The 25,449-nt window shown below is 37.6% G+C and overlaps 1 protein-coding gene across 4 annotated transcripts in view; it reads right to left on the bottom strand.

Annotated features, from left to right (window-relative positions):
• Nucleotides 1–1,969: 1,969 nt before the first annotated feature.
• The window catches only part of Alg3 (Alg3, alpha-1,3- mannosyltransferase), a 314,859-nt gene continuing 291,379 nt past the window's right edge, over nucleotides 1,970–25,449 (bottom strand). For all 4 annotated transcript variants that reach the window (XM_067081280.1, XM_067081281.1, XM_067081282.1 and 1 more), the window contains 2 exons: nucleotides 6,301–6,498; nucleotides 1,970–2,325 (listed from right to left, as the gene is read on the bottom strand). In XM_067081280.1, the coding sequence (XP_066937381.1) occupies nucleotides 2,151–2,325; nucleotides 6,301–6,498 (373 nt within the window). In that variant the 3' untranslated portion in view covers nucleotides 1,970–2,150. The remainder of the gene's footprint in view (nucleotides 2,326–6,300; nucleotides 6,499–25,449) is intronic.

A 25,449-nucleotide genomic window follows, 5' to 3' on the forward strand; every position in this document is an offset into this window, starting at 1 on the left:
GGTGTGTCTCAGCTATTCTGTGTTGAGATTCTTTATGTTTATCAAGAGTTGTTACAGCATTTGAATATGAATAGCGTTTTACTGGATCGTTGACTCCTCTCACCTTCAGTTCGCATTTGGCTTTGTTAATGGGCATACCAGTTCTGTCCATTAACATTTGTAATTCTGTATAATATTGATAAAATATACAGTCTTTAGATTTTGCATGATGGTATAATTTGCAATTGACACATTTAAAGGTTTTGCATTTCCAATTTGTTGTATGATCTTCAGAACATACAGCACATATAGCGTTATTTCTACATTTTTTTGTTGAATGGCCATATTTTAGACACTTAGAACATTGGAGAGGTTTAGGGACAAAGGGACGAACTTCTCTCTTTAGTCCTAGAATTTTTATTTTTCGTGGTAGTTCCCGGTTTGTAAATTTTATTTTGACTATTTTAATATGTTTATTTGCATCCTTTCTACTTGGGATAGTATACAGTTCCTAGTCATGTATGTTGTTGTATCTTAATTTAAGGGATTCAATTAAGATTGGTTTTGATGGTAACTCTTTTTCATCATTGTCTGGGAGCATTACTGTTCCTTGTGTATAGTTTAGTGTTTCATGGCTGGTTACTGTTACTTTTATTTCATTTATGTTGGTTATTTGTAAAAAGGTTATTGATTGCGCTTTGGTTGTTGTTTGTATTAGCTATTCATTGTTTTTGATATGTCTACATTCCATATCTTCTGTGGGGTGTATATTTAATCATTTGTTCTCTAATATGGCTGGTGATATCTGTTTTTCTGCTTTTAATATTAAAAATCTGGACCGATTGTCTGGTCCAAAAATATGTTCAAAATGAACTAGCGTAGGATCGAGTCCATAGTTATTTCTTTTTTATATTTTCCGCATTCATCAGTGATGGGTTGTCTTGTGTTGATGGGGTTTTAGGAGGATTACTTGTCTCTATTTTAGAATTATTGTCCATTATGTATGGTTCCAGTGTTATGATACTGGAGTTTACCAATTCGTTTTTATTTGTTTCTTTTTGATTTTCTAAACTCTCTGAGTTTTTAGGAATTGATATTTTACTTGCAACAGAATGTTCCTTTGTAGCATTTATATCCATACTAAGGAAATTCGGGAGTGACGTTCCAATAGTCATTGACTGTGCCAGAATTTTACCATCTTGGGGTCCAGGGGTACTGAAATCTTTAAGACTACTTTGCATAAGGGAAGAAAAAAAAAAATGATAAATCTTGAAAAGATATCAATGGCTTTTTAAGAACTGAATCTTCCACTAATGGCACAAGTGGGAACTGACTCCCAAATGTCCGCATCTCTACCCTACCCCAAAAAGGGGATGGCATGTCATGATTAGTATGGCCCAAGTGTAAGCAAAACCCACTTGCTTGGACTGAGTGTATTGCAATAATACAGTCATCCCCATCCTAATCACAATATGGGCTAACCGGACAGAAAGCCGAGAGTCCTATTCCTAGAACCAGGCCTGCCCTGGAATCCGTGGTTCAGCTCCACAGAATAGTTCTGCCTGAAAAAACAGGTCCGAATATTATCAGGTAGATGATGGTTCTACCACAGTTCCCACTATTTAGCTTAATTCAACTTCGCTCCATACTATTGTATGTTTTCCTATTTATTAAGTTTGGTAATTTTGACAAAAGTGGAAAAATCCACAAAATTACTCCTAAAATATTTTATTATATATGTGGGACACTTGCGATCAAACTTAGGGAAAAAAAATTCCCTAGGTTCGAGAGCCCCCTCACCACATCAAGGTGGTCCCAATTTGAAGGGGTATGCAATCAAAAATAATTATAGATATCTGACCACACAACTTTTTGATTCTCACTTTCCTTCATGATTATTCCAAATGTTAACTCCCCTATTTATCCACTCTTCAACACAATGTCTTATGTACAACTATTCTTGTTATAAACATTTCTTAAGAAAACAAAATTTAAAACTTCTGAATTTTAATTTTCTATAACCAAACATCATTTCAAGCACATTTATGGTTTATATAAAATAGTATTGTACATTATATTTTTTATATAAACATTAATCTTCTGTGACAAATTTTAACATGTATTTTTAACATAAAAAAAGCTTATTAGCAAACATACAAAACTGATCACTATTAGTTTTCTTTCTTTTCAAAAATCTTCCTGTATCTCTCTGCCTGCTTCTCTGTAGGTCGGTTTAGGAAAAGACCTGCCAGCAGAGTTAAATGGCAAGCATGAAGGAGAGATGAACTCCACCAAGTAGAAGGATAGGTATTCCAACACAGCTCGATCAATCCCAGTATTAAGATCCTGAAAAATATTACAATTCAAAATATCAGATACTCATGATAATGTATCACGTTGAAACCATCACTGAGTAAATACTTCTCTATAAATAATACATTAATTTTTACCAAAACTAAGTAAACTCAAGTAACTTTATATGCACCAGATTTTTCCTGTTTGACATAGAAGTCTTTTAGGTTGAATTCTGCCACAAAAGTCACTTATTATCTAAAAACCATCCAGTAAACAAGAAGAGTTTTGGTTCAAACAAATGTCTGAAAAACCTAATTGTTTCAAAAGACTTGCACTCACATACAGTACACACACGTGACCAATGTTTTCCTGGGTATGCCCGCTGTTAGTATGGTTCAGTTGTTAGTCCAGTGAAGAAATTGTGCTCTTTTGTTAACACAATCTTTTTTGTGTTTGATTTTGAAAAGAAAGTATGTGTGGTTATCTTTCTTGTGAAAATTTCTTAGTAAAATTTACAATATGATGACATAATTCAATGTACTTACAGTACATTACGACATTTACAAGTGAAAATGTGTAATTTTTTAAGTGAGTGTTGTTCTTTGTTCTTCTCACAGTCACATGACTAGAAATGCGGAGATAATTGGTTAAATAAAATGTAATTGCATACAGTCACAATTACAGTGGTGAAAATAATTTTTTTCTCTCTCTCTCTCTCTCATACATTATTTTTACTGACTTAATGTATTTAATGCAGTAACACTTTGCTGTTCTTAATATGGTACAGTAATATATTGTACTGTTACTGTACAAATTTTTCAGTAAGTATGCGTGAGAACAGGGTGTACGCACATCTAAGCATCATGTTAGGATGAACTACAAACTTAAATGTGTTTGCTTGTCTTTTGCATGTTTCTCTCTCTCTCTCTCTCTCTCTCTCATAAAGGTTTTGGGGTTACTCTTAAAAAGAAACAATATTCATGATTTTCTATATTGTATGGGATTTATAAACAGTATTTTATAAGTAGGTACAGCTATAGACGAATATGCATTTTTAGAAGCAACTGATTTTGCAGATATATCTCTGAATTATAATGATAAATAATCCAGTATTTTAAATTGAATGATAATTAAAAAATACTAATTGGGCTAGGCTGTAGTGCTGTATATGGAATTATGCTACACTACAAGCTATGCAAGTTTGCCCTTGGTACCTGATCACGCAGGCCACTGCCAGTCTTTGTTACTTAGTTGAAGGAACAGACCCCCGAACTGTCCGTTAAGTTGAGGTGTCACTGTATAAGCAAAAATCTGTCTATAATATCTAACTGGACCTAAGCAGTTCAATATATCTACTTTTCCAAATAGCATCTTTGAATGCAGTGCATCTGAACAACATTTGTTGACAATTATGACCTATTGTTTCTTGTGGCATCTCCTTGCTTGGTTTATCAGCAAGACTTTTTAATAAATTGTAAGTTTCACTTAAAAACAAAGGCCTGTCAGAAATTCAAGCCTTTTTAGCAGTAACAATACTTCATGAGTGATTTCATGTAAATCTAAAGCTTTTATATATTGTAATAATGCTTGTTTGACAGGACTTTATTAACTGAACCACAAGTAACTACAGTAAACCCCAGTATTCGCGGGGGATGCATACCACACCCTCCCGCGAATAGCTAAAATCCGTGAATACTTAGGACCCTTCCAAAAACACTTAGAACTGCCTATATTTTGATAGTTCAAACACACACACACACACAAAACTTAAAATGCTTATACAGGTATTATCCTACATACAATGGGGTTAGGTTCCAAAAAACCCATCATTCGTTGGAAAAAACATATCTTGAATGTAGCCTAGCCTACACTATAAAGTATACTCTATACATACACGGTATAGTAATTATTAATATCAGCTAATTCTGGAGGTTCATGCAGAGTGACTTATGATCATTCAATAAAAAGAGAAATTGAATAACAAAAAAGAATTAGCTTTGCCTACACTATGGTATATTGTATCCATATACGGTAGCCTAACCTACATTATATTGTACTCTATATTCACATATCGTATTATACAAACATCAACATAATTAATATGCATCTTTTCATGGTATCTTTTAAAATGCTATGCCTTAATTCACTGTGTCCATTATATAAGAATATATTGGAATATATTGTATATATTCTTATACTCCCTTTGTATTATAAACTGCAATCAATGTTTTGGTTTGGAAATCTATTACACAGTAAGTTTATTTCGCCGTATTTAACTCAGTTCAGAGCACTTTTCTTGCTTCTAGCTAGTATAAATGAATCTCTTAGTTGCTTTACTTATATGGGATAAGGTTATTTTTCGTTATACGAAGTGTTTTTAAGACGAATATAACTTAAATACGTCTCATTGTGAAATTAATTCAGCTTTTTTTTTTGTTAATAGATGATGTTGGCCTTTTGGGGGCATGTTTGTTTTGTGTGAAAAAAATCAAGATTCCATTCGCTATTTTCACTTGATTTCACCATAATACCAGCTTTACATATTTATCACATGTCAGCGTAAAATGTGTTCTTTCATGCCCAGTAGTTTTGGTTAAAATACTTTCCAATTTTAATTATGGTCAAGTTTCATCCACGTTGCCGATGCACGATAATTTATAGTCATTAGCAGCTTGAACATTGTTTTCTCAGCTTCAGCTACAAAGTGCAGCTTAAATTTAGCAGTATATTTCCTTGCTGATCTTTTATCCATACCGAATAACAGTATAATGTAAAAATATATCAGTCCTATTTTATTTAACGTCATTTGTACTATAACTACGATGATGGTTTACTACCGTACGATGGTTGAAATACAAGCAAAACGGCGGTTGTTATCAGATTCAGTGATAGCAAAAAAAACAGTTTCTCGTTCGGTTGTTTATGGCTGTACGCATTTATGCAAGAGTATAATGTTACTAACAATACTTTTATCATTCTCTTTTACTTTTTTAACTAGAAGATGGGATAAAGAGATGGAGGAAAATAAGTTGGTCTATTGTAATTTGGTCTCTCTCACTGCCTGACTGTACGCTGCTGCCTGCGTCTGCACGAAATTTAAAAATATTTTATAAATCAATATTAACTGCTTACCCCACTGCAACATTGAATTATCGTAACTCGAGCACTACCTTGGTATCTGAGTATTTTAATAGTTTTATCACAAAAAGTGCATTTAGTCATGAAAATGAGATGAAAATACAGTAATTGGTGAATATTTCTCAATGAAAAATTCCATGGATGGGCGAATTTTCAGCGAATAATGCAAATTTATATTCCATACAGAAATCCGTGAATAGGCGAGTCCGCAAATCGTGAGACCGCAAATATGGGGGGTTTACTGTACTTCCTAATTTAATTAGTTAACCTCAAAAACTACTTTTCACAATAATTTTCCAACACAGCTACAAAAACACAATTTACTATGAAATGCACCTACTACACTGTAAAAACATTTCCAAAATTTTGTACATCTTGTCATATGATATATGATATTATAGGTTTTACTGCAGCTGTCAGATCAAATGTGATACAGTAATAATGAAACTGCTATATTTCTTGTAAATTATCTTGAGAAACAAAATCATTTATTGAACAGCAAAATTTTCTGTCACAGATGCATTTATGAAAAGAAGATACAGTACAGTATACACAACTGGCTAAGTTCCAGACTTTACCCTACAAGCTATGATTTAATAATGCCTTCTGTGCTATAACACCAACTTTCCTTCCCCTAAAGAATGACAAGGAAATATGAAACATCCTGCAATATACATAACACCACATTATCACAGCTGGCACTCCTGGAACAAGACCAACTTACTCTCACATTTACCTTTTTACAGGTTTTTCCCAGCCAAGCTGTAATTATTACTTATGCATAATAAATTTTTCCATTTGGGTACATGAACAAAGCTTTTATTTCAGAGATAAACAAGAAATCATGCCACCTACCTTCACTCTTGGTTACATATGAACTCAACTAACCTGAAAGCAACTGAATACTGTGTGCACCACAGCAGGTATGGCAGGGAATGGAAGTACCAGATATAAAACTGGTAATGAAGAGAGCGACTCACTGCTATACCAATGAGATTACTCATGAACATTGGAAGAATGAACAGCTGGCATGTCAAATTTCCTCCTAGTCCTATTTGACAAAGTGAAGAATAAGTTGAAAGATACCTGTAAAAAAGAATATACTGTAATGCATTCTCTTTCTGATATGTATATATTTTGAATATCACAAGGTTAATAGGCACCCCTCATAGAAAGTTAAGTCATAGCCAAAAGTCCTATATTAAAATACATATAGTGAAATCTCAGACGTCATTCAGAGAGCAAGACTATGCTACCAAACAGCTACTTGTTTCATAATTACTCATGACTCACAAATGACCCAGTCGTTGAATTTAATTGTCTCAGACACATCACTATACATTGTATATAGCTAGTGGGGGAGTGATCACCCTCTACTCACACAGATCAATGCCCCAAGGAGCAGGGGGGTTGTTTGCTTCTCAGGCAGATAAACTCCTTGAGAGTGAAATGGCTGGGAAGCATGCTGGCATGTGATTGGCCTCAGCATAGCTAAGCCTTTTGGGTGTGGGCATGCAGGCAAGTTAAGCCGCCTACTGTGACTGCAACACTATGGTGAAGTGTTCATGTAGTTAGCCAAAGAAACCTTGATGGGCTCTGACAGAAGAGGAATGGCCCCTAGTCCTGTGCGGCCCTTAAATGGGCAGATGGTGCTAAGAATCTCAGGTCTCCTAATTCTTTTATTTGTGCTAAAATTACTATCAAAATTGGCAACTGGAATGTGAGAACAATAAATCAGAATAGCAAAATTGAGGAGTTGGTGGTAATTTTTCAAAGTTACGAATTAGACATTCGTCCTGTAACAGAGACAAGGTTAATTGGAATTGATAATTGGATTTGGAGAATAACTTATGTTCGTTGACATCTGGCCAGTGGGATGGAATGCACCATCAGGGAGTAGGATTGCTGTTGGGGTGCACAGCAGAGAAGGCTCTATGTGAATGGGATCCTATAGACGAGCAGTTGTTGTATGCACGGCTCAAGTCAAATTACGATAACATTAGTCGGTTTGTGTGTTATGCACCCATTCATGATGCTCCTGATGAAAGGAAAGACACATTTTATGGAAAGTTGCAGGAAGGAATAGGGGGAGTTGCAAGACATGATGTTTTGATTTGTACTAGAGACTTCAATGCAATAATGGGTTGCTCAAATGAGGGATTTGAGGGTTGTATGGGTAAGATGGTGTTGGTGGCAAGATGAATGAGATTGGAGTAAGGTTTGGGAGTTTTTGTCCAGCAAATGACTTAGTCATTGGGGCACACTTTCAACATCACAATATAAGCAAGACGACATGGGTGTCATAATGTGGAAAATATAAAAATCAGATTGATCATATTGCAATTAGTAAAAGGCACAGAAGCTCTTTGCTAGATGTTTGTGTTAATCGGGGAGCAGATATTGGTAGTAATCATAAACTCACTGTTGCAAAAATAAGACTTAAGCTAAAAAGTCAGAAGGGAAAACAACAGAAAACCTGTTGTTGATAGGTACGATACTGATGTGCTTAGAAGGGAAGGAGAGGAAAAGGAGGAATTTAGAATAGAATGCAGAAACTGGTTTTTGATGTCAGAAACATTGGAGGAGGGAGGGAGAAGTGTAGATGAAATGGCAAGAGGCTATTGGCTGTACAATCAGGAGACTCAGATTGAGGAAAAGATGTGGATGTCTGAGAAAACATGGGATATGGTCAAAACGAGAGGTGAGGCAAAATTGAGGAGTGATATGCATTTTGTTAATGATGAAGATTTTGAATTAGCAAGAACTAAGTACAGTCAACCACCGGTACATGCAGGGGATGCGTACCACTAACCCCCGCAAATAGCTCAAATCTGCAAATACTTAAAACCCCTCTGAAAATGCTTATGACTGTCTACAGTATTTTGATAGTTCAAAACACCAATAAACCCTCAAAAAATGCTTAAACCTAAATATTTTAATAATTTTATCATAAAAAGTGCATTTAGTCATGAAAATTATATGAAAATAGAGTAATTTGTGAATATTTTTCTATGAAAAATACCACGAATAGGAGAATTTTCTGCAGACAGTGTGTATATATGTTTCACAAAGAAATCTGCAAATGGGTGAAGCCGTGAATCCGGAACTGCAAATAGGCAGGGGTCCACTGTACTTGAGTTTGGATTTAGAACTTATAAGATTAACTAAGAGAGATAAAAGATCTGTTAACCCTCACAGTCCAGGCTAAATATATATTAAGCACATCCTGGACCAGGCTAAATTTAAGGATGGCCAATTTAAAAAAAAAAAAACACATTAATGGAAAGAGGAAGATATACATTTGCACAAGTTATAAGAATATAAAAAATTTTCTGTACCTTCCATGGGGCCTCTTTTACAAAAGACAGTCGTAAAAATATGCTAATTTCACCATGCTATAAGTGCTTTTTCTAATATTTTTATATCTTATTTTGTAAAATTATAATTACAGCTAACACAATATCACAACAGATAAGAACTAAATCAGTAACAAATTCTGAGCATATTTACTGTAAAATATTTACGAGATACCCTGTTTTCAAGACACCCAAAGGAATAAAAGTAAGGTTTTCTTACGGTTTTAGATAGCATTTCGGACGCCAGTCCGACACCGATCTGAACCAAAGAATATGGAACCAAAACAGCAGAATGGTAAAAATTTGGAGGTTTTTTTGATGGATAACTCAATAAATTTGCAGGATACATTTTTTCAAGACACCCAAAGGATAAAAAGTAAAGTTTTCTTGTAATTTTTGATGGTATTTCAGACAACGCCAGTCTGATGCCAATCTGAATGGAAGAATATGGATCCAAAATGGCAGAATAGTCAAAATTTGGAAGGTTTTTTTCATGAAAAACTCAATAAAAAGGGATTTTGACAAAGGAAAAATCTATTTTTGGGCTCGACCTGTGTCACCCAGTGAAATGGTTCCATTTAGCACATTTCTAGGTATAAGAATTGCTACATATACCAGAGAAAAAGCTATCTAGAATGCCGGGGTTACCACCCCCGGAGCGATCATCTAATCGATGTCGATATACACTAGGGGAGAGCTTACACCACTATCACAGGCCTTCGCCCAACAGATCTCTCTATTCTCAAAGTCCCAAATTGGATGTGCCGTTATAACGCCCGCTCACCCACTAAGCGTCATCACGATACCGCAACATAATTCCAAATTTAGCACTGCTACGAGAACACGTAAAAATTTTTTGTGGTGTTTGTGTTCTTTATTTTAGCAGCTCATCATGTCTTCCACCGAGATTTTCTCACCATCTGAGTTGAGTACTAATTCTGGTTGGATTATTTTTGCAGAGGCATCATATTTTAGGTTTACGTAATTATTGTTTACTTAAATTCAACAGCGCTGCATCATGTCCAGGCGTGTGCCATATGTTTGCCTCTGCTCGTTTTCGACCTTGAATCTCAACTTTTTTGATAATGATTGAATCCTCCTAGTTTTTATATATTTACTCCATCTAGTTTGGAGCTTATTTGGAGAATTTACCGTTTTGCTGGTTGGGAATGAAGTATCGTCATTTGCCTCTTCGCTATCATGAAGGCTTTAGGTCCCCCATTTTCTGACAATAGAATTTGGGTCCTTTTATCGGTCTCCCTTCTCTTCCAGCGAACTGGTTCCTTCTCGTTGGTGTAAATTATTTATTCATGATGTTAGCTGTTATGTACAAGCAAGGATGACATATTTATTCCTAGTTTAAGTTTTGCATATGATATGGCGTCAGGGACGCCATTTTGGGTATCTTACGTTTACCCAAATGTTACCGAAGGTAATGCATTTCCTTTGGCCCTCCCTGTCGTCGAATCAACTTTATATTCATATTGGTATTAGATATGTTTAATCCTAGGCTACCCCATTTCACGAATGTTTCCTATGATATTTTGTTTGTTTATATACTTGGTAGTTTTATTTCTAATTTAGGTTCTTAGCTAGCCTAACTTACCTAGGCTAGGCATGACGGTGCTCTTACACGATGTTCAGGCTACCTAACTCTCCCGACCAGTCCATTAGGTTTGGGAGGTGAGGTTAGTCTAGTATACGAGTTCCTTTAGCGTGAGGGATCCTCACTTTTTAATTTACCTACTGTCCAAGTTGTTCCAGTTTTGTGAAGGGTGGCTGAGCTAGGACGTAGGTCCTTCTCTCCCCACACCAGTGGCAACTCCCCACTCCAGTGGCTGAGCTAGGACGTAGGTCCTTCTCTCCCCACACCAGTGGCATTAACCCTGGCCTTCCTGACTGGTCCAAGAAGCTTGGTTTTTGGAGAGTAGGCTACGATCATTAACTCCATATTCTCATGTATGTAGCCTAGTTACTGTCCTTTTACCTTATTGGTTAGAAATTGGTGACATCACCTGAGCGTTATCCATGTAAGAGGGAAGCCGTTCGCTTGCGTTCGGCACCCCCGTTATGTGGTTATAGTCGGCGTCTGGAAGGTGCTACCCACCCGACTGGTCGCAATTCGCCGGGTTTCCGTCACTTTCTACCTTTCCCATACGGGCGGTGTTTTGTTAGCTCGCTTCTAATGGTTTTACTGTTTAGTAGCTGTAGCGTCAAACCTTGTTCCGTGATTGCATGATAACAGTTATGGTATGTTAGTAATTACTTCCCCGCCGGTCTAGTCTGATTTTTCGTTGTTCTTATTCATTTATCCACCCCGGTGGTACGGGTCACGGTTGTTGGTGGTTTCCAATATCTGGTTTCCGCCCTGGCTGGTCGGTAAGGGGCCGTACATCCCCCCACTCCGCCACGGTGAAAACGTCCCCATAAATATAAGACACAATGAGTTTTCAGTGACTATTTACGGCGGAATGTCATAGAGTACCTTGTTTATATAAAAGTTAGAACATTCGTCAGTTTAAACAATAGTTTAGTTTTTGCTGCCGGGATCAGATCCGGAGGGGTTTTGCCTTGTTTCGCTTGTATCATCTTCTAAGCTAAGTTAAAGTATTCTCTCGTCGCCGGACCTATTCCGGTGGCTTTTGCTTTAATAATACTCATATACCATCAATCCACTTACAAATGGTACGTTGTCAGGAACCAGGGTGTCCGGCTGTTCTCCGGCAACCGTGCGGACACGAAATGTGCCGCTCGCACTCCAGCTGTGCATTGCAGGTTGGGGATGTGACCGTTTGGCACCCAGTCGGCTGTGAATTCTGTTACGCTTTCTGCGAACTGGTGTCCGCTGAGTCTGTAAGTGATGAGAGCCTGCTAACCTTTAGCCTCTTTCGGTATTGATGCCTCATTTAGAAACATGCAAAATGAGGAGTATATTTCGGTAAATCCTACCTTCTTTTCCAGTCTAACCTGTTAATCCGAACCTCTGCGCTGTCGACCCTGAAGACCTGGGTCGGCGGATTTGGGAGGAATGTTGCGTCCGGCAACCCCTACGTGCTTTCAGAAGAGATCTGTAATCTCCTCTACCCTGGTGCTTGGATCTCCGCCGCATTACCCGGGGGGGTCGGTCGCCCCAATCATTGAAAAAGATCAGATTGGAAACGCAACCCTCCCGAGATGTCTCCCTGTGCGGGGAGGTGACAGTGGATGTGGCGGTTATTAACATCCACCTGGAGCCCATGAGTGTAGAAACACATCAGGTAGAAGGTAGGGTAGTAAGTGAGGCAGGAGAGGTTAGTTTGGTTAATTCTTTATTTAATTCACCTTCTTCTTCCGGCTGGTCCGCTGGTATGGTCGCTAGTGTCGTGGCATGCCGCTCAGATGTCGCGACTTCGCGCCTCTCGCAAGGCGATGAAAAATCACTGGTTCTCTGTCATGATCAGCTTCGTTCCAGGGATTTCCAAACCAGCTAACCTTGGGGACAGATCTCGATCTGTTATGCCCAAGGTGAAATCTCAGAAAAAGAAGGACTTAACAAAGTCCTCTAAACCTCAAAGGTCTAATCCGCCAGCTTCCTCTAAGTCGTCACCGGCCCCCAAACCGGTGGCGTCCACAAGTAAGGCTACTCCCCCTTATAAGGGGTCGAGGTCCAGAGATTCAAAATCTAAGTCTCCACAGCTTGGATTTGATTCTGAGGCCTTTGTCGATCTGCTAATGCAGAAAATCGACTTAAAGGTAGAAGCTAGGCTAAAGGATCTGGTCACAAGCTTACAGCCTTCCAGAGAGTCAATGCAGCCACCGGCACAAAAGGTGCAGGTTCAGGAAAGTTTGCTCTCCGGATTTATCCAATCCGGAACAGCACATCAATCCCATGTTGTCCCGGACGCCTCCAAACTGGCCCCCCTTTGATAAGGGAAACCCATGGCGACTGGCCTTATATGCCCTCCTGCATAACGGCACATTGACTATCGAAAGTTTAGGCACTCGTCGTCTGGAGGAACTGGAGTTCTTTCCAGCCACCTAATCCCCATCCAGGTTTTGCCAGGTTAACGGAAGAAGCCTGGGTTTGGTCTGATAAGGTCCCTAAGGGGACAGTTATCTTCCCGAGGGACCAAGCTCAATCCATCCTGTTGCGCGCTCTCACAAGCTGGGAGTGCGGGAACACGAAGCTTTCCCCCTTCAAGGAAAGTTTTACGTTGTTCTCCCTTCGTGACGCCATTCCTACCCCTTGCACTACTAAGGTTACGTAATTAAATTGCATATGTTGTTTTCAAGACACCAAAAGGATTAAAAGGTTTTCTTACAATTTTCAACGATATTTCGGACAGTGCCTACCCGAATGGAAGAAATAAAATTTACAATCGTAGAGCAATATTCACTAATTACTGATTTTTATTTTATCGTCGTGACTAAATACATTTTTAGATAAAATAATTTATTTACTAATTTTCAAATATTAATATTAAGATAACCACAGAAAAATACCAATAACATTTTAAATAAATTCCTGCAGAATCACAAAACAGCTTACCATGTGAACAACTCAGTTCAACCTCTCTCTCTCTTGTAGAGCAATATTCACCAATTAATAATTTTTTATTTTATCTTCATGACTAAATACATTTTTTTTATAGCATAGTTGCCCGTTTCGTCTTCAAGGAGTTACCTTCCATGGTCTGCCAGGGCTCCATGGTGACCAAACTAATATTAGAGATTTCTCTTCTAGTTGGTCTTTTTGGCCAAGTATTGGGTCGTAATGATTAACATTATAACACATGATGGAGTATATAATGGACTCAAGAATAAGAGGGCACTTTCCCTTATCTTCAGCGAAGCTGAACCCAGTTTTTCCAACGTCAAAGAACCTGCAAGAAAGAGAAGTGACTATAGCGCATGTGCATCCACCATCTTGTTTACAACCGGGCCGTTCAAGACCAAGGAGCTATTACTCTCTGTTGGTCTACATCGTTACCATTGCTCCGATAAAATTTGACTTTTTTCTCCGATTTCATTAGCGAGGATCACAGAAACATCAAAAATAGCAAGATAAGTGCTTAATATTAAGTTCCAATTAAAATTTTAGTTTTAAACTTTTGGAATTGATAATTTGTGTGAAAGCCAGAACCCGGCTCATTGACTGTTAGTTTCATAATGCAAAAATTGTTTAAAATTCTAACTAATATTTTAACTAAAAGAAATGTTCCACAACTTATCATTAATATAAAAAATCCTTACAGTTTACACAATGTCTACAATAATCTAGGCTGTCAGTGAGAATAATTTAGACTAGATTAATAGTGGATGTTGTCTGTAGGCTGTCCTTGGATTACATATCCTTAAGTGGGCTAGCTTAGACCAAGGACCCTAGGATCAGATAATAACAATGTCTAGGCAAAAGAAATCGACAGCCTAACAATAAGACTACACATTAGTATGATATTTTCCTTTTATATAAGCCTGTGCACTTAGGCCTAAGCATGATTTACATAATCCATGGCGAGGCAGTACCTTATATTAAGTGATAACTTTTTATGAAACATCCCATTTTTGGACTAAATTGTTAGCCTAGACCATCTAATCTAGGACTAGACGAAATAGTAATTAGGACTAGATGAAATAGTAGTCTGTGCTGGATGAGATGGTAACTTAGCCTTAAGGCTACATACTAAGGTAATTGTGTTTCATGTAACCCATACCCTTAAATGTGAATTAAATAATAAGGATTAGGCAATAGCCTAGATTAGAATAAGTTATAGCCTGGCTATAAGGTTACAAATTGGTGAGTTACTGTTTTATGTAGTAGACCAAATAGCCTAGGATTGGATAAGTCAAACAAAAAATAGTAGACTAACTATAAGGTTACATATTAGTAAGTTTCTGTTTTTATATAGTCTACACATTTAAGAATGATCTATAATAATCTGGATTAGGCAATACCCTATACTATAGTCAAACTCAGCCTTTTTGGCCACTAAGGCGGTGGCCGCGTTAAGCCAGGAATTTTCGCACAAATGCCACAATTCTCTAAATACGCCACGACAGTGATGACGAAATGTCTCTTAATATTTTTTATACTAACTAAATATAAGGTAATTACTCTGTTTTATAATAAAACTTCATATGTTTAAGAATGACTAAGTTTTTGCTGGGGAAATTAAAATTATTAAAAATGTTTTCCTGAGATTTGACAACACCGCTGTGCTGGGTCAGTGCGCCATTGCCACCTCAGCCAGACAAGGTCATTCCGTGTCACTAACCCACCATGGAAACATCTCCTACTACTCGCTGCCCCCGCCTGCACAGTCAAGCGAAGGAAATAATCTACAATGTCAATCGGTACTTTTTAGATGAAAAGGCCAACGGCGCACCGTTGTTACCAACGACTCAAGCCCTTGCTCGGACAGCCAAAGCCACCAAAGTAAGCGAAAGGACAGTTAGAAGGATTTGCTCCAAAGCAAATCAAGAATGGTGGTCAGAGGCTGAACACAAGAAACCTATCTTCCATTCACAGACAAAATCTCAGCCTACAACAGTTAAGAATTTTGATGGCTATGATAAGTGTGTCCTGAGAAGAACTGTACTGGAATTTTACGAAAGAAATGAAATCCCTACACTCTACAAAGTCACGAGAGAGAGAGATAGGTGTGGCGGAAGTACCTACCTGGGGAGACATGGCAACGGTGCGAAAAATCCAGGGTAAACAAAGGCCAACGCCTTAGCGGACTAAAAGGCTGAGTTTGACTATAGGTTAAGAAAGAACAAATAAGCCTAGAATTACATATAAGCAGTATCCTATGCTCAATGAAATAACCTAGTTTTTACGACTCGCTAGCATATCTGTAAGGCTACATGCTAGTAGGGTCTTATGTAGTCTATATCCTTAAAGGTGATATAAACCTAGAACAGGCAGTAGCCTAACCAGATTAAATAGGAACCCATTTTTAAGGAATATTCTACTACTAGCTTAAAACAGCAGTGGCCGAATGTCAGATAAAAGGGTAGTCTCGGCCACATAAAACAGAAAACCAGATTATGAGAGGATTATTTTCTGTATAGTTGATATCCTCAAGTTTTAAATAAGCCTTGAATAGGTAGTGGCCTACAATAGGTTAAGTGAGAACCTTCTAAGAAATCCTCTATTCTTGGCTTAACATGGATTATACTAGAAGCATTAACCTAAGCTATATAAAACAGTAGCTTGGGCTAGTTAAACAAATTTGTTCATAGCAGTTATTCTGAATGGCATGACAATTAGAATTAAAAATTTCACATAGCCACTGGAAAAGGACTAAGAATGTATAAGTAAACTAACCTAAAACCTTGGAGGGTTGAAGTAACATAGATATTTAATTAAATGTATTACAACTGCAAACTTGTAATCAAGTTAACCTGTAATATGGAAACTATATGAGGAACTATAGAAGTGACCCTCATTTAAAAACAATTAATACTAACTAGCTTCTAATAACTTGTTTTATATCACTACAGGACTGCCATTAGGCAGGATCCTCAGTTCAAGTGTTCTGCAGCAAATTGCTTGGTTCACTTTTTGCCAGCGGGTACAGCCCATACCACCTGCCACGAGCACAGTCCTTGTAAAAAACAAGGAAAGTTTGCTTGGTCGCCAGATATGGGCAAGATTTGTAGTATGCTCCTGGCAACAAGTTTTAAGGACAAAACAGCTCCTTTTAAGCTCTCTTGATGGGTTCTAGGGTTCAGTAGGGGTGAGGAAGAGGGAGATTATATCTTTCTGGCAGAACTCCAGCAGCAGATATTTAACCCTTTCTCAGAACACCATCTATGTTTGGGTCAAAACCCAGTAACATCAGTCCCCGGTACCTCCTTGGTTAACCCTGAGGAGGAAGTAGAGGAATCTTTATATGGGGTTGACATTCTTACTAAAGAATATGAAATGCATTCTTACTAAAGAATATGAAATGGACATTGCCAGTGAATGGCCCTGCTGTACCCAGAAGGATCAGGGGCACAAATTTTAGCTAGCCATGGGAGAAACATTCCAGAAGGAATTCTATTCCATATGCAGCTATCGTTGCTGAATAGGATCTTTCCCCCAAAAGGGATACTAGGAGCCGCCGAACTCTGACTGAAATTACTACATTTTCAGAAGGGTATAGTTACCTACCCAGGACTTCTGTCCCTTGATCAACAGGCAGTTACAGTTCAGCTGCTGAAGCCCAGTTAGACTGTGCAACCTCCCCCAAAAGGGGATACACAGTTTGTGACATTTGAACAATTCTGTAAGGAAATTGAGTACCATTCACAAGATGCCCTTGCAACAGAATGACAATATATAAGGGACATGAAGCATGATTCTGAAAAGGAAAGTAAGATGGTCATGAACACCCCAAAGTGTAAAAGCACTACATCCTGTAACCAAAGAGTGAGTGTGGATACAAGTGCAACCCAAAAAAGGTCAAATGTTAGAATTCCAACTAGAAACAACAAAATGGTCAGTTTGGAATACAAAACTTCAGATCAAAACATAACAGGGACTCCAATACTCACCCCTGATGATGCTGATAATCCTTGGTGAGACGCCTCAATGTGCATTTTCTTTCTCGATGGCAAGTATGTAGTTAATGAGAGAAAAACTATGATTGAAGTTGTACATATAGAATTTAGAAACAGGGCAGCATTCCCTAATACAGCATGGCACCTGGTACCATCTTCACCAGATATGGAGAAACCACTGACAAACAGTTTTCTTACTGTCCTTATAGCATTAAAAGCTATAGAAATCACCCTTTACCATGTCAACGAAAAATTGATCTCTACTTCCATTCTGAATAAGATACAAGTTGCTCACCATGCCCTCTGTCCCTTAGCTTTCAGAATTATTAATCGTGTGAAGACAGATTTTTAGAATTTGTAGTGACTAAAAACAAGAGACAATGGCAGAATTAAAACCATCTGCCATGGTCATCCCAGTTTCGGAAAATTCCACCAATGAATGGGCAAATTGCCCTTTACCAGGTCAACAAAATATGGATCTCTACCTCCATTTTGAATAAGACCCAAGTTGCTTACCAAGTAGCCCCAGCCTTCTGTCCCTTCACTTTCAAAATTATTAATCGTGTGAAGATAGATTTTCAGAATTTGTAGTGACTAAAAACAAGAGGCAATGGAAGAAGTAAAACCATCTACCAAGGTCATCCCAGTTTCGGGAAATTCCACCAAGGAATGGGCAACACTACAATTCCCTTTTAAAGGGAAAAAGCTCCCTTTAGATATAGCTATGCAGTTTGGGAACCCTATGAGAAGACTCTCAGAGGGGACAGCCTCGTCAGAATTTTATGCTAGGCTCCAACTTCTTAGTATTATAACCTCTATCACCTTGCTGGAAGTTGCCACCAAAAGGCTTCTAGACGAGTCCAGGATAATTTTTTCTGTTGAGTCCAAAAGTCTTATGAGAACCCGATGGGATGCACTCTGTGACTTCCTAGAATGGCACATAAAAATGTGAATGAAAGCATTGGAGAGTTACAAGAAATCACTCTCCAATGTCACTGTATTATTACATTCTAACCCCTTCTGTAAGGCACTGTTTGAGGAGTCTGTTGTGGCTCAACTCAACGAGCATGCCCAACAACAGAGTTGTACAGTGTGTGCTCTTCTGGGGAAAGGGGAATTCAGGAAACAGAGAATCCATAAATTCCCTTTACCCAACCCCAAAAAAGGCTCACTTTGATAAAAAATCATATAAGCCTTCAGTCACCCCAAAAAAGTTTTCCTCAAAAAATAGTAGGTGATCAGAAGGGACAATTCCCTACAAAGGGACAACAACAACAAGGACATCCTTTTTCACAAGGTCCAAAAACCATCTTATAGGGGGAAAAAGGAAAAGCAACACCTGGAATTTCTATCAAAGGAGAAGGCAGAGGAAGAGGCAGATACCAATAGGAAATATATGGTGGCGGGTTAGCTTCAATGACATCACAGACAATGGAAGTTTTCCCTGTGGGGGAACAGCATTATTTATATGTGCAGAAAGGCCCTGTTAATGGGCCCATAGAGAAAATGCGTATATTCGCCACCAAGTACGTCTCTCCAGTGTCCTCAAAAAGGATTCCTCGGAAAGAAGAGTGATCCTCAACCAATCACCATTTAGTGAGCACATTGTTTGCCAAAAGTTTCGGATGACTACCGTTGCCTAAGTACGTTGAATAATTCCAAAAGGGACTTGGACAGTTTCTATAGATCTGAAAGATGCATACTGGCATGTCCCTATCTCCATTCCCTTCTGCCCCTTCCTAAGGTTCCACATAGGGAAAGATACGTACAGATTCAAAGTCATGCCCTTTAGGCTAAAAATTGCCTAAGGATTTTTTACAAAATTAGCAATGGTATTCGTTTGAGAACTCAAACGAAAAAGAATACAACTAACAGCCTACCTAGACAACTGGTTGATCTGGGGTCTCACAAAAAAAGTGCTTGAAAACCTAAGGGCAATGGTCAACAGACTACAGTCAAAAGGTTTTATAATAAATTTGAAAAAACCCCACCTCATGCCCAGTAGTCACTTTCAGTGGCTGGGACTGTGTTGGGATACTCTTCACGGTCTGTGGTCTCTCCCCATAACACTCAAAACAGAATAAGGCAAGCCTTCAAAAGGTTCCTTGCATAGACCATAGTTTCCAGACGGTAAATAGAATGTATGATGGGCTGCTGCAGTTCACTTCAGTAATAGGTCCAGTACTTAGATTGCAACTAAAAATGTGAACAAATTCTGGCTATTGCATGCAAGAAAAAAGATGTGACTGACCTCATCAAAAGATTAAAAAAGTTGGGGAGATACTTTGGCCTTGGATCCAGAAGGAATCTCTGGTGAAAGAAGTCACCCTGCCTCCTCTGTCTGTATGAGTCAAAATACACACAGATGCCTTGTTGATAGGTTGGACATTGGGAGGATCGTCAGGTGGCAGGGAGGTGATCAACTACTCTGGGGAATTTTTATATCAATTTCCTGATGGCTGTCTTTTTGTCTCTCAAAAAACTCAAACCTCCAGAAGAGAGAGACAGCATGACTACAATTTCCTGCATCAAGAGGTTGTGATCCCATTCACCTCCTATCAATATGATAATGCTAGTAGCCACCCTTTGGATGGTGCAAGGAAGGAAGTGCACCTGTTTGCAATTCACCTCAAAGGGAGTCGCTCTGTAATAGCAGACTCTCTATTGTGGAAGATGACAGCCTCAACAGAGTGGATGTTGGACAACCACTCTTTTTAAACAATAGCTAACATGCTTCCACAACCGGAAGTGGACCTGTTCGCCACATACGAGAATCACAAACTCCTAATATATGTCTCTCTGAACCTGGACAGTCAAGCAATAGCAAGAGATGCCTTCCTAAAGACTGGAACAAGGAGAGGATGGTATCTTTTTCGCCCATTGTCCCATATTTCAAAGGTTTTAAGCAAACTTCTAACCTTCAAATGAACGCCTTACTTAATATCCCCAAATTGGCCAAACAGGCACTGGTTCCTATTACTTCAACAACGGACGAAAAGATCATTTCCACTATCATCTGTTGTTCTATCCCAGACAGTAGGAGGGAAAGTCGTTTATGCATCCTCCTTTCTGAGCTAAGACCTTCACGTATAGATTTTTTAATTATCTATCGTGAAAATTACTCACCCAACATTGCTAGTGCAAAAGTTAAGGACATCATCTATCTGGCAATACCAGTCCATACGGAAGATATGGTTAGATTATATCCATACTGGCAGCCCAGTTGAGATTTCTACAGAAACACTTTTTAATTTTCTTATATACCTTTTTGAAGACAAAAGCCTTGTGGTTACAACAGTCATGGCATACAAGGCTGCATAAACGGAACCCTTGCTTGATGGATTCAGGATTGGCTCCAGTATAGAAGTTGTCAATTCCCTTTTGCAGTCTTTTGCTCTATAAAGGCCCACTACCGAAAGGCTTCCAATTACTTGGTCCCTGAGCAAGGTGCTTATACTTCTATCAACCCCTCAATTCAGCAGACCCAATACAACCACAACGCACATGCTACAAAAGGCGATCTTCTTGATTGCATTAACATCAGGAGGTCGTAGCAGTGAACTGAGCTCTCTTAGATGGGGACAATGCATCACGCAAACAGCTGACCATCAATTATTATTGTCCCCTGGCCCATCATTCCTGGCCAAAAATGAGGGTCCTTTAAAAATGAAATCTATTCTTAAAAGAAAACTCAATTTAGCAGACAAGTCATTATGCCCGGTTCAAGCACTTAAGGTTTACCTAGAAGTCACGGCAAACATCCCAGAGAGTCCTATTTTCCTACACCCTAGCACAAATTAACCACTCTCGCTACAAGGGCTGAGAATGATTGTAGTGTCTCTCATTAAAAAGGCAAATCCACACTCTTTCCTAGGATATATGATACTAAGAAAGTAAGTATGTCGTTGGCCTTCTTCAGAAATGTCTCTTTCGAAGAAGTCTTTGAATGTACAGGGTGGTCATTTGGGACACATACACACACACACAAACACAAAATTACTGCCACGTGCTCGAACAAATTCGACTACACTATGTATCAGTAGGTGGTACGGTTAGTCTTAACCCCTAGGTGCTACAGCAGAATACCAAGGGTCTTATTGACAGTGAGTATGCTAACTATCGCTTAGATAAGCCACTGTAGAACCTAAAACGTAAGTTCGTGTATAGTTTCTTGTTCCTTGGTACCAAAACCTAAAGAAAATCTGTGGCTTGACCTTGGACCAGAAATGTTTTTTCCTTTGGGATGTTGGGAATAAAAAGTGAGAGCTTAAGCCTTTCTTGTCACCTGTCAATTTCTTTGTAACGCTCCCTGAGGACGAAACAAGCAACTACGCTATAAAAAAAAAAAAGTTTTAACGTAGGAGTAACCTATTTCTGGTAGTTGCTGTGAGTCCTCAAAACCGTCCCCCGCCCCAAAACTTCCCTGACGAAAAGGCATGGGATTTGGGCAAGGGATTATCCTACACTGACCAACAGAGAGTAATGGCTCTTTGGTCTTTAACGGCCCAGTTGTAAACAAGAGGGCGGACAAGCATGCACAATAGTCACTTCTCTTTCTTTCAGGTTCTTTGACGGAAAAAGTGTGTTCAGCTTCGCTGAAGATAACGGAAAGTACCCTCTTATCTTTGAGTCCATTATGTATTCCATCACGTGTTATAATGTTAATCATTATGACACAATACCTGGCCAAAAAGACCAACTAAAAGAGAATTCTTTGATATTAGTTTGGCCACCACGGAGCTCTGGCAGACCATGGGAGGTAACTCCTTGAGGACTAAACAGCGACTACCAAACATAAGTTTTTCCTATGTCAAAACCTATTTTAGGATAAAAAAAATTATTTAGTAATTTTCAAACATTATTATAATGTATTCTCTCTTTTTCCATAATAATTCATGAATATCACTCTTGATATGTACGAAAGGCCAACTGCCCATCTCTCTCTCTCTCTCTCTCTCTCTCTCTCTCTCTCTCTCTCTCTCTCTCTCTCTCCATACTGTATGTCAAGGGCCTTGGATACACTACCAGGAGGGTGAGTAGTTGTTTTTTCTCTCTCTCTCTCTGTCTGAGATAAGAAAGAGAGATTCTTTATGCATAAGTAACATGTATGCTTATTTGTTTTGTATAGTTTTACAGATAAATGTGACTGTTATTAATTTTTTCATATTTTCCTTGTTATAATTACTTTTTGCATTTCAATAACTAGGAAAAATTAGGTAAGATTTTTCAGTTCTGTGAAATTCCAAGTCTTTTTCTGGTAAATACCTCGACCTTACATGATTCAAGTTGCACAAGTTCACAGACACACGAACTTTTCACTGGAACCTAACTAATTGTCGTACGCAATTTTTTCACAGACACACAACATTTGCAAATCCTCTAGAAATCCTGCAAAAGTGTTTGTTTACATTTTTATGTAATTTATAAGTTTTCAAGCTTTTATGTGTAAATTAACCCTTAAACGCTGAGCCTCTATTTACAAAAACGTCTCCCGTATGCCGGCGGCGTTCGGGAGTTAGCGCCAAAGCGGAAAAAAAGTTTTTTTCAAAAAATCACAGCACACTTAGTTTTTAAGATTAAGAGTTCATTTTTGGCTCCTTTTTTGTCATTGCCTGAAGTTTAGTATGCAACCATCAGAAATGAAAAAAAAATATCATTATCATATATAAATATTGAAATATATGAGCGCAAAAAAAAATTTTCATATATAATTTTATACAAATCGCGCTGTGAGCAAAACGGTTAAAGCTAACGGATTATTTTTTATTCTTTGTATTGTACACTAAATTGCAATGATTTTGGTATATAACAAATTGTAAAACGATCAAAGCAACGCAGAGAAAATATTATCACAATATGATGCATGAATCCAACGCATGGGACGTAAAAATGTTTTATTCAAAAATTCATCATAAATCAAAATATTGTGCTAGAGACTTCCCGTTTGTTGAAAAATGAAGCTAATTGATTGAATATTACTAGACTGTAAGTGTTTTAGCTTACAATTGCAGTTTTCGACCATTTCGGTCGAGTTAAAGTTGACCGAAGGTCGAATGTTTTCTATTTATCGTAATTTATATGAAAATATTTCAAAACTGATAAAAGCTACAACCATGAGTTATTTTCTGTTGTATTCTACATGAAATTGCGCACATTTTCATATATAAAAGTTTATGTAACGACTAATATAAAACGGTGTAAACATTACGACAAAGTGACGAAAGAATTTCTGAGATGTTCGGCAGAGTTACCACGCGGACGTAAGGAAAATGTTTTTTTCAAAAATTCACCATAAATCGAAATATTGTGCTAGAGACTTCCAATTTATTGCAAAATAAAGGTAAATGATTGAATATTACTAAAATGTAAGAGTTTTAGCTTACAATTGCGTTTTTCGAACATTTCAGACGAGTTAAAGTCGACCGAAGGTTGAAATTTTGGCAGTTATCGTGATTTATGTGAAAATATTTCAAAAGTGATAAAAGCGACAACCATGAATTATTTTCTGTTGTATTCTACATGAAATTGCACACATTTTCATATATAAAAGTTTATGTAACGACTAATGTAAAACGATGCAAACATTACGACAATGTGACGAAAGAATTTCCGAGATGTTCGGCCGAGTTACCACGCGCAGATGTAAGGAAAAAGTTTTTTTTTCTTCAGAAATTCACCATGAATCGAAGTATTGTGCTAGAGACTTCCAGTTTGTTGCAAAATGAAGGTACATGATTGAATATTACTAGAATGTAAGAGTTTTAGCTTATAATTGCGGTTTTTTACCATTTTGGTCGAGTTAAAGCTGACCAAAGGTTGAAATTTTGGCAGTTATCGTGATATGAAAATATTTCAAAACTGATAAAAGCTACAACCATGAGTTATTTTCTGTTGTATTCTACATGAAATTGCACACATTTCCATATATAAAACTTTATGTAACGACTAATATAAAACGGTGCAAACATTATGACAACGTGACGAAAGAATTTCTGGCGCGGACGTAAGGAAAAAACTTTTTTCAAAAATTCATCATAAATCAAAATATTGTGCTAGAGACTTCTAATTTGTTGCAAAATGAAGGTAAATTATTGAATATTACTAGAATGTAAGAGTTTTAGCTTACAATTGCGTTTTTTTACCATTTCGGTCGAGTCAAAATTGACCGAAGGTTGAAATTTTGGCAATTATCGAGATTTATATGAAAATATTTCCAAACTGATAAAAGCTACAACCATGGGTTGTATTTTGTTGTATTTTACATGAAATTGCACACATTTTCATATATAAAACTTTATGTAACGGCTAATATAAAACAGTGCAAAAATTACAACAAAATGATGAAAGAATTTCTGAAATTTTCGGCAGAGTTACTGCGCGGACATAAGGAAAAAGTTTTTTTTCAAAAATTCACCATAAATCGAAATATTGTGCTAGAGACTTCCAGTTTGTTGCAAAATGAAGGTACATGATTGAATATTACTAGAATGTAAGAGTTTTAGCTTATAATTGCGGTTTTTTACCATTTTGGTCGAGTTAAAGCTGACCAAGGTTGAAATTTTGGCACTTATCATGATTTATATGGAAATATTTCAAAACTGATAAAGCTACAACCATGAGTTATTTTCAGTTGTATTCTACATGAAATTGCGCACATTTCCATATATAAAACTTTATGTAACGACTAATATAAAACAAAAACATTATGACAAAGTGACGAAAGAATTTCTGAGATGTTTGGCAGAGTTACATGTCATGGACGTAATGGAAAAGTTTTTTCAAAAATTCACCATAAATCGAAATATTGTGCTAGAGACTTCCAATCTGTTGCAAAATGAAGGTACATGACTGAATATTACTAGAATGTAAGAGTTTTAGCTTACAATTGCGTTTTTCGACCATTTCGGTTGAGTTAAAGTTGACCAAAGGTTGAAATTTTGGCACATCGTGATTTATATGGAAATATTTCAAAACTGATAAAAGGTACAACCATGAGTTATTTTCTGTTGTATTCTACATGAAATTGGGCACATTTCCATATATAAAACTTTATGTAACGACTAATATAAACCGGTGCAAACATTACGACAAAATGACCAAAGAATTTCTTAAATTTTCTGCAGAGTTACCGTGTGGACGTAAGGAAAAAGTT

This window comes from Macrobrachium rosenbergii, chromosome 37 (assembly GCF_040412425.1).
Source record: "Macrobrachium rosenbergii isolate ZJJX-2024 chromosome 37, ASM4041242v1, whole genome shotgun sequence".
Lineage (NCBI taxonomy): Eukaryota > Metazoa > Arthropoda > Malacostraca > Decapoda > Palaemonidae > Macrobrachium > Macrobrachium rosenbergii.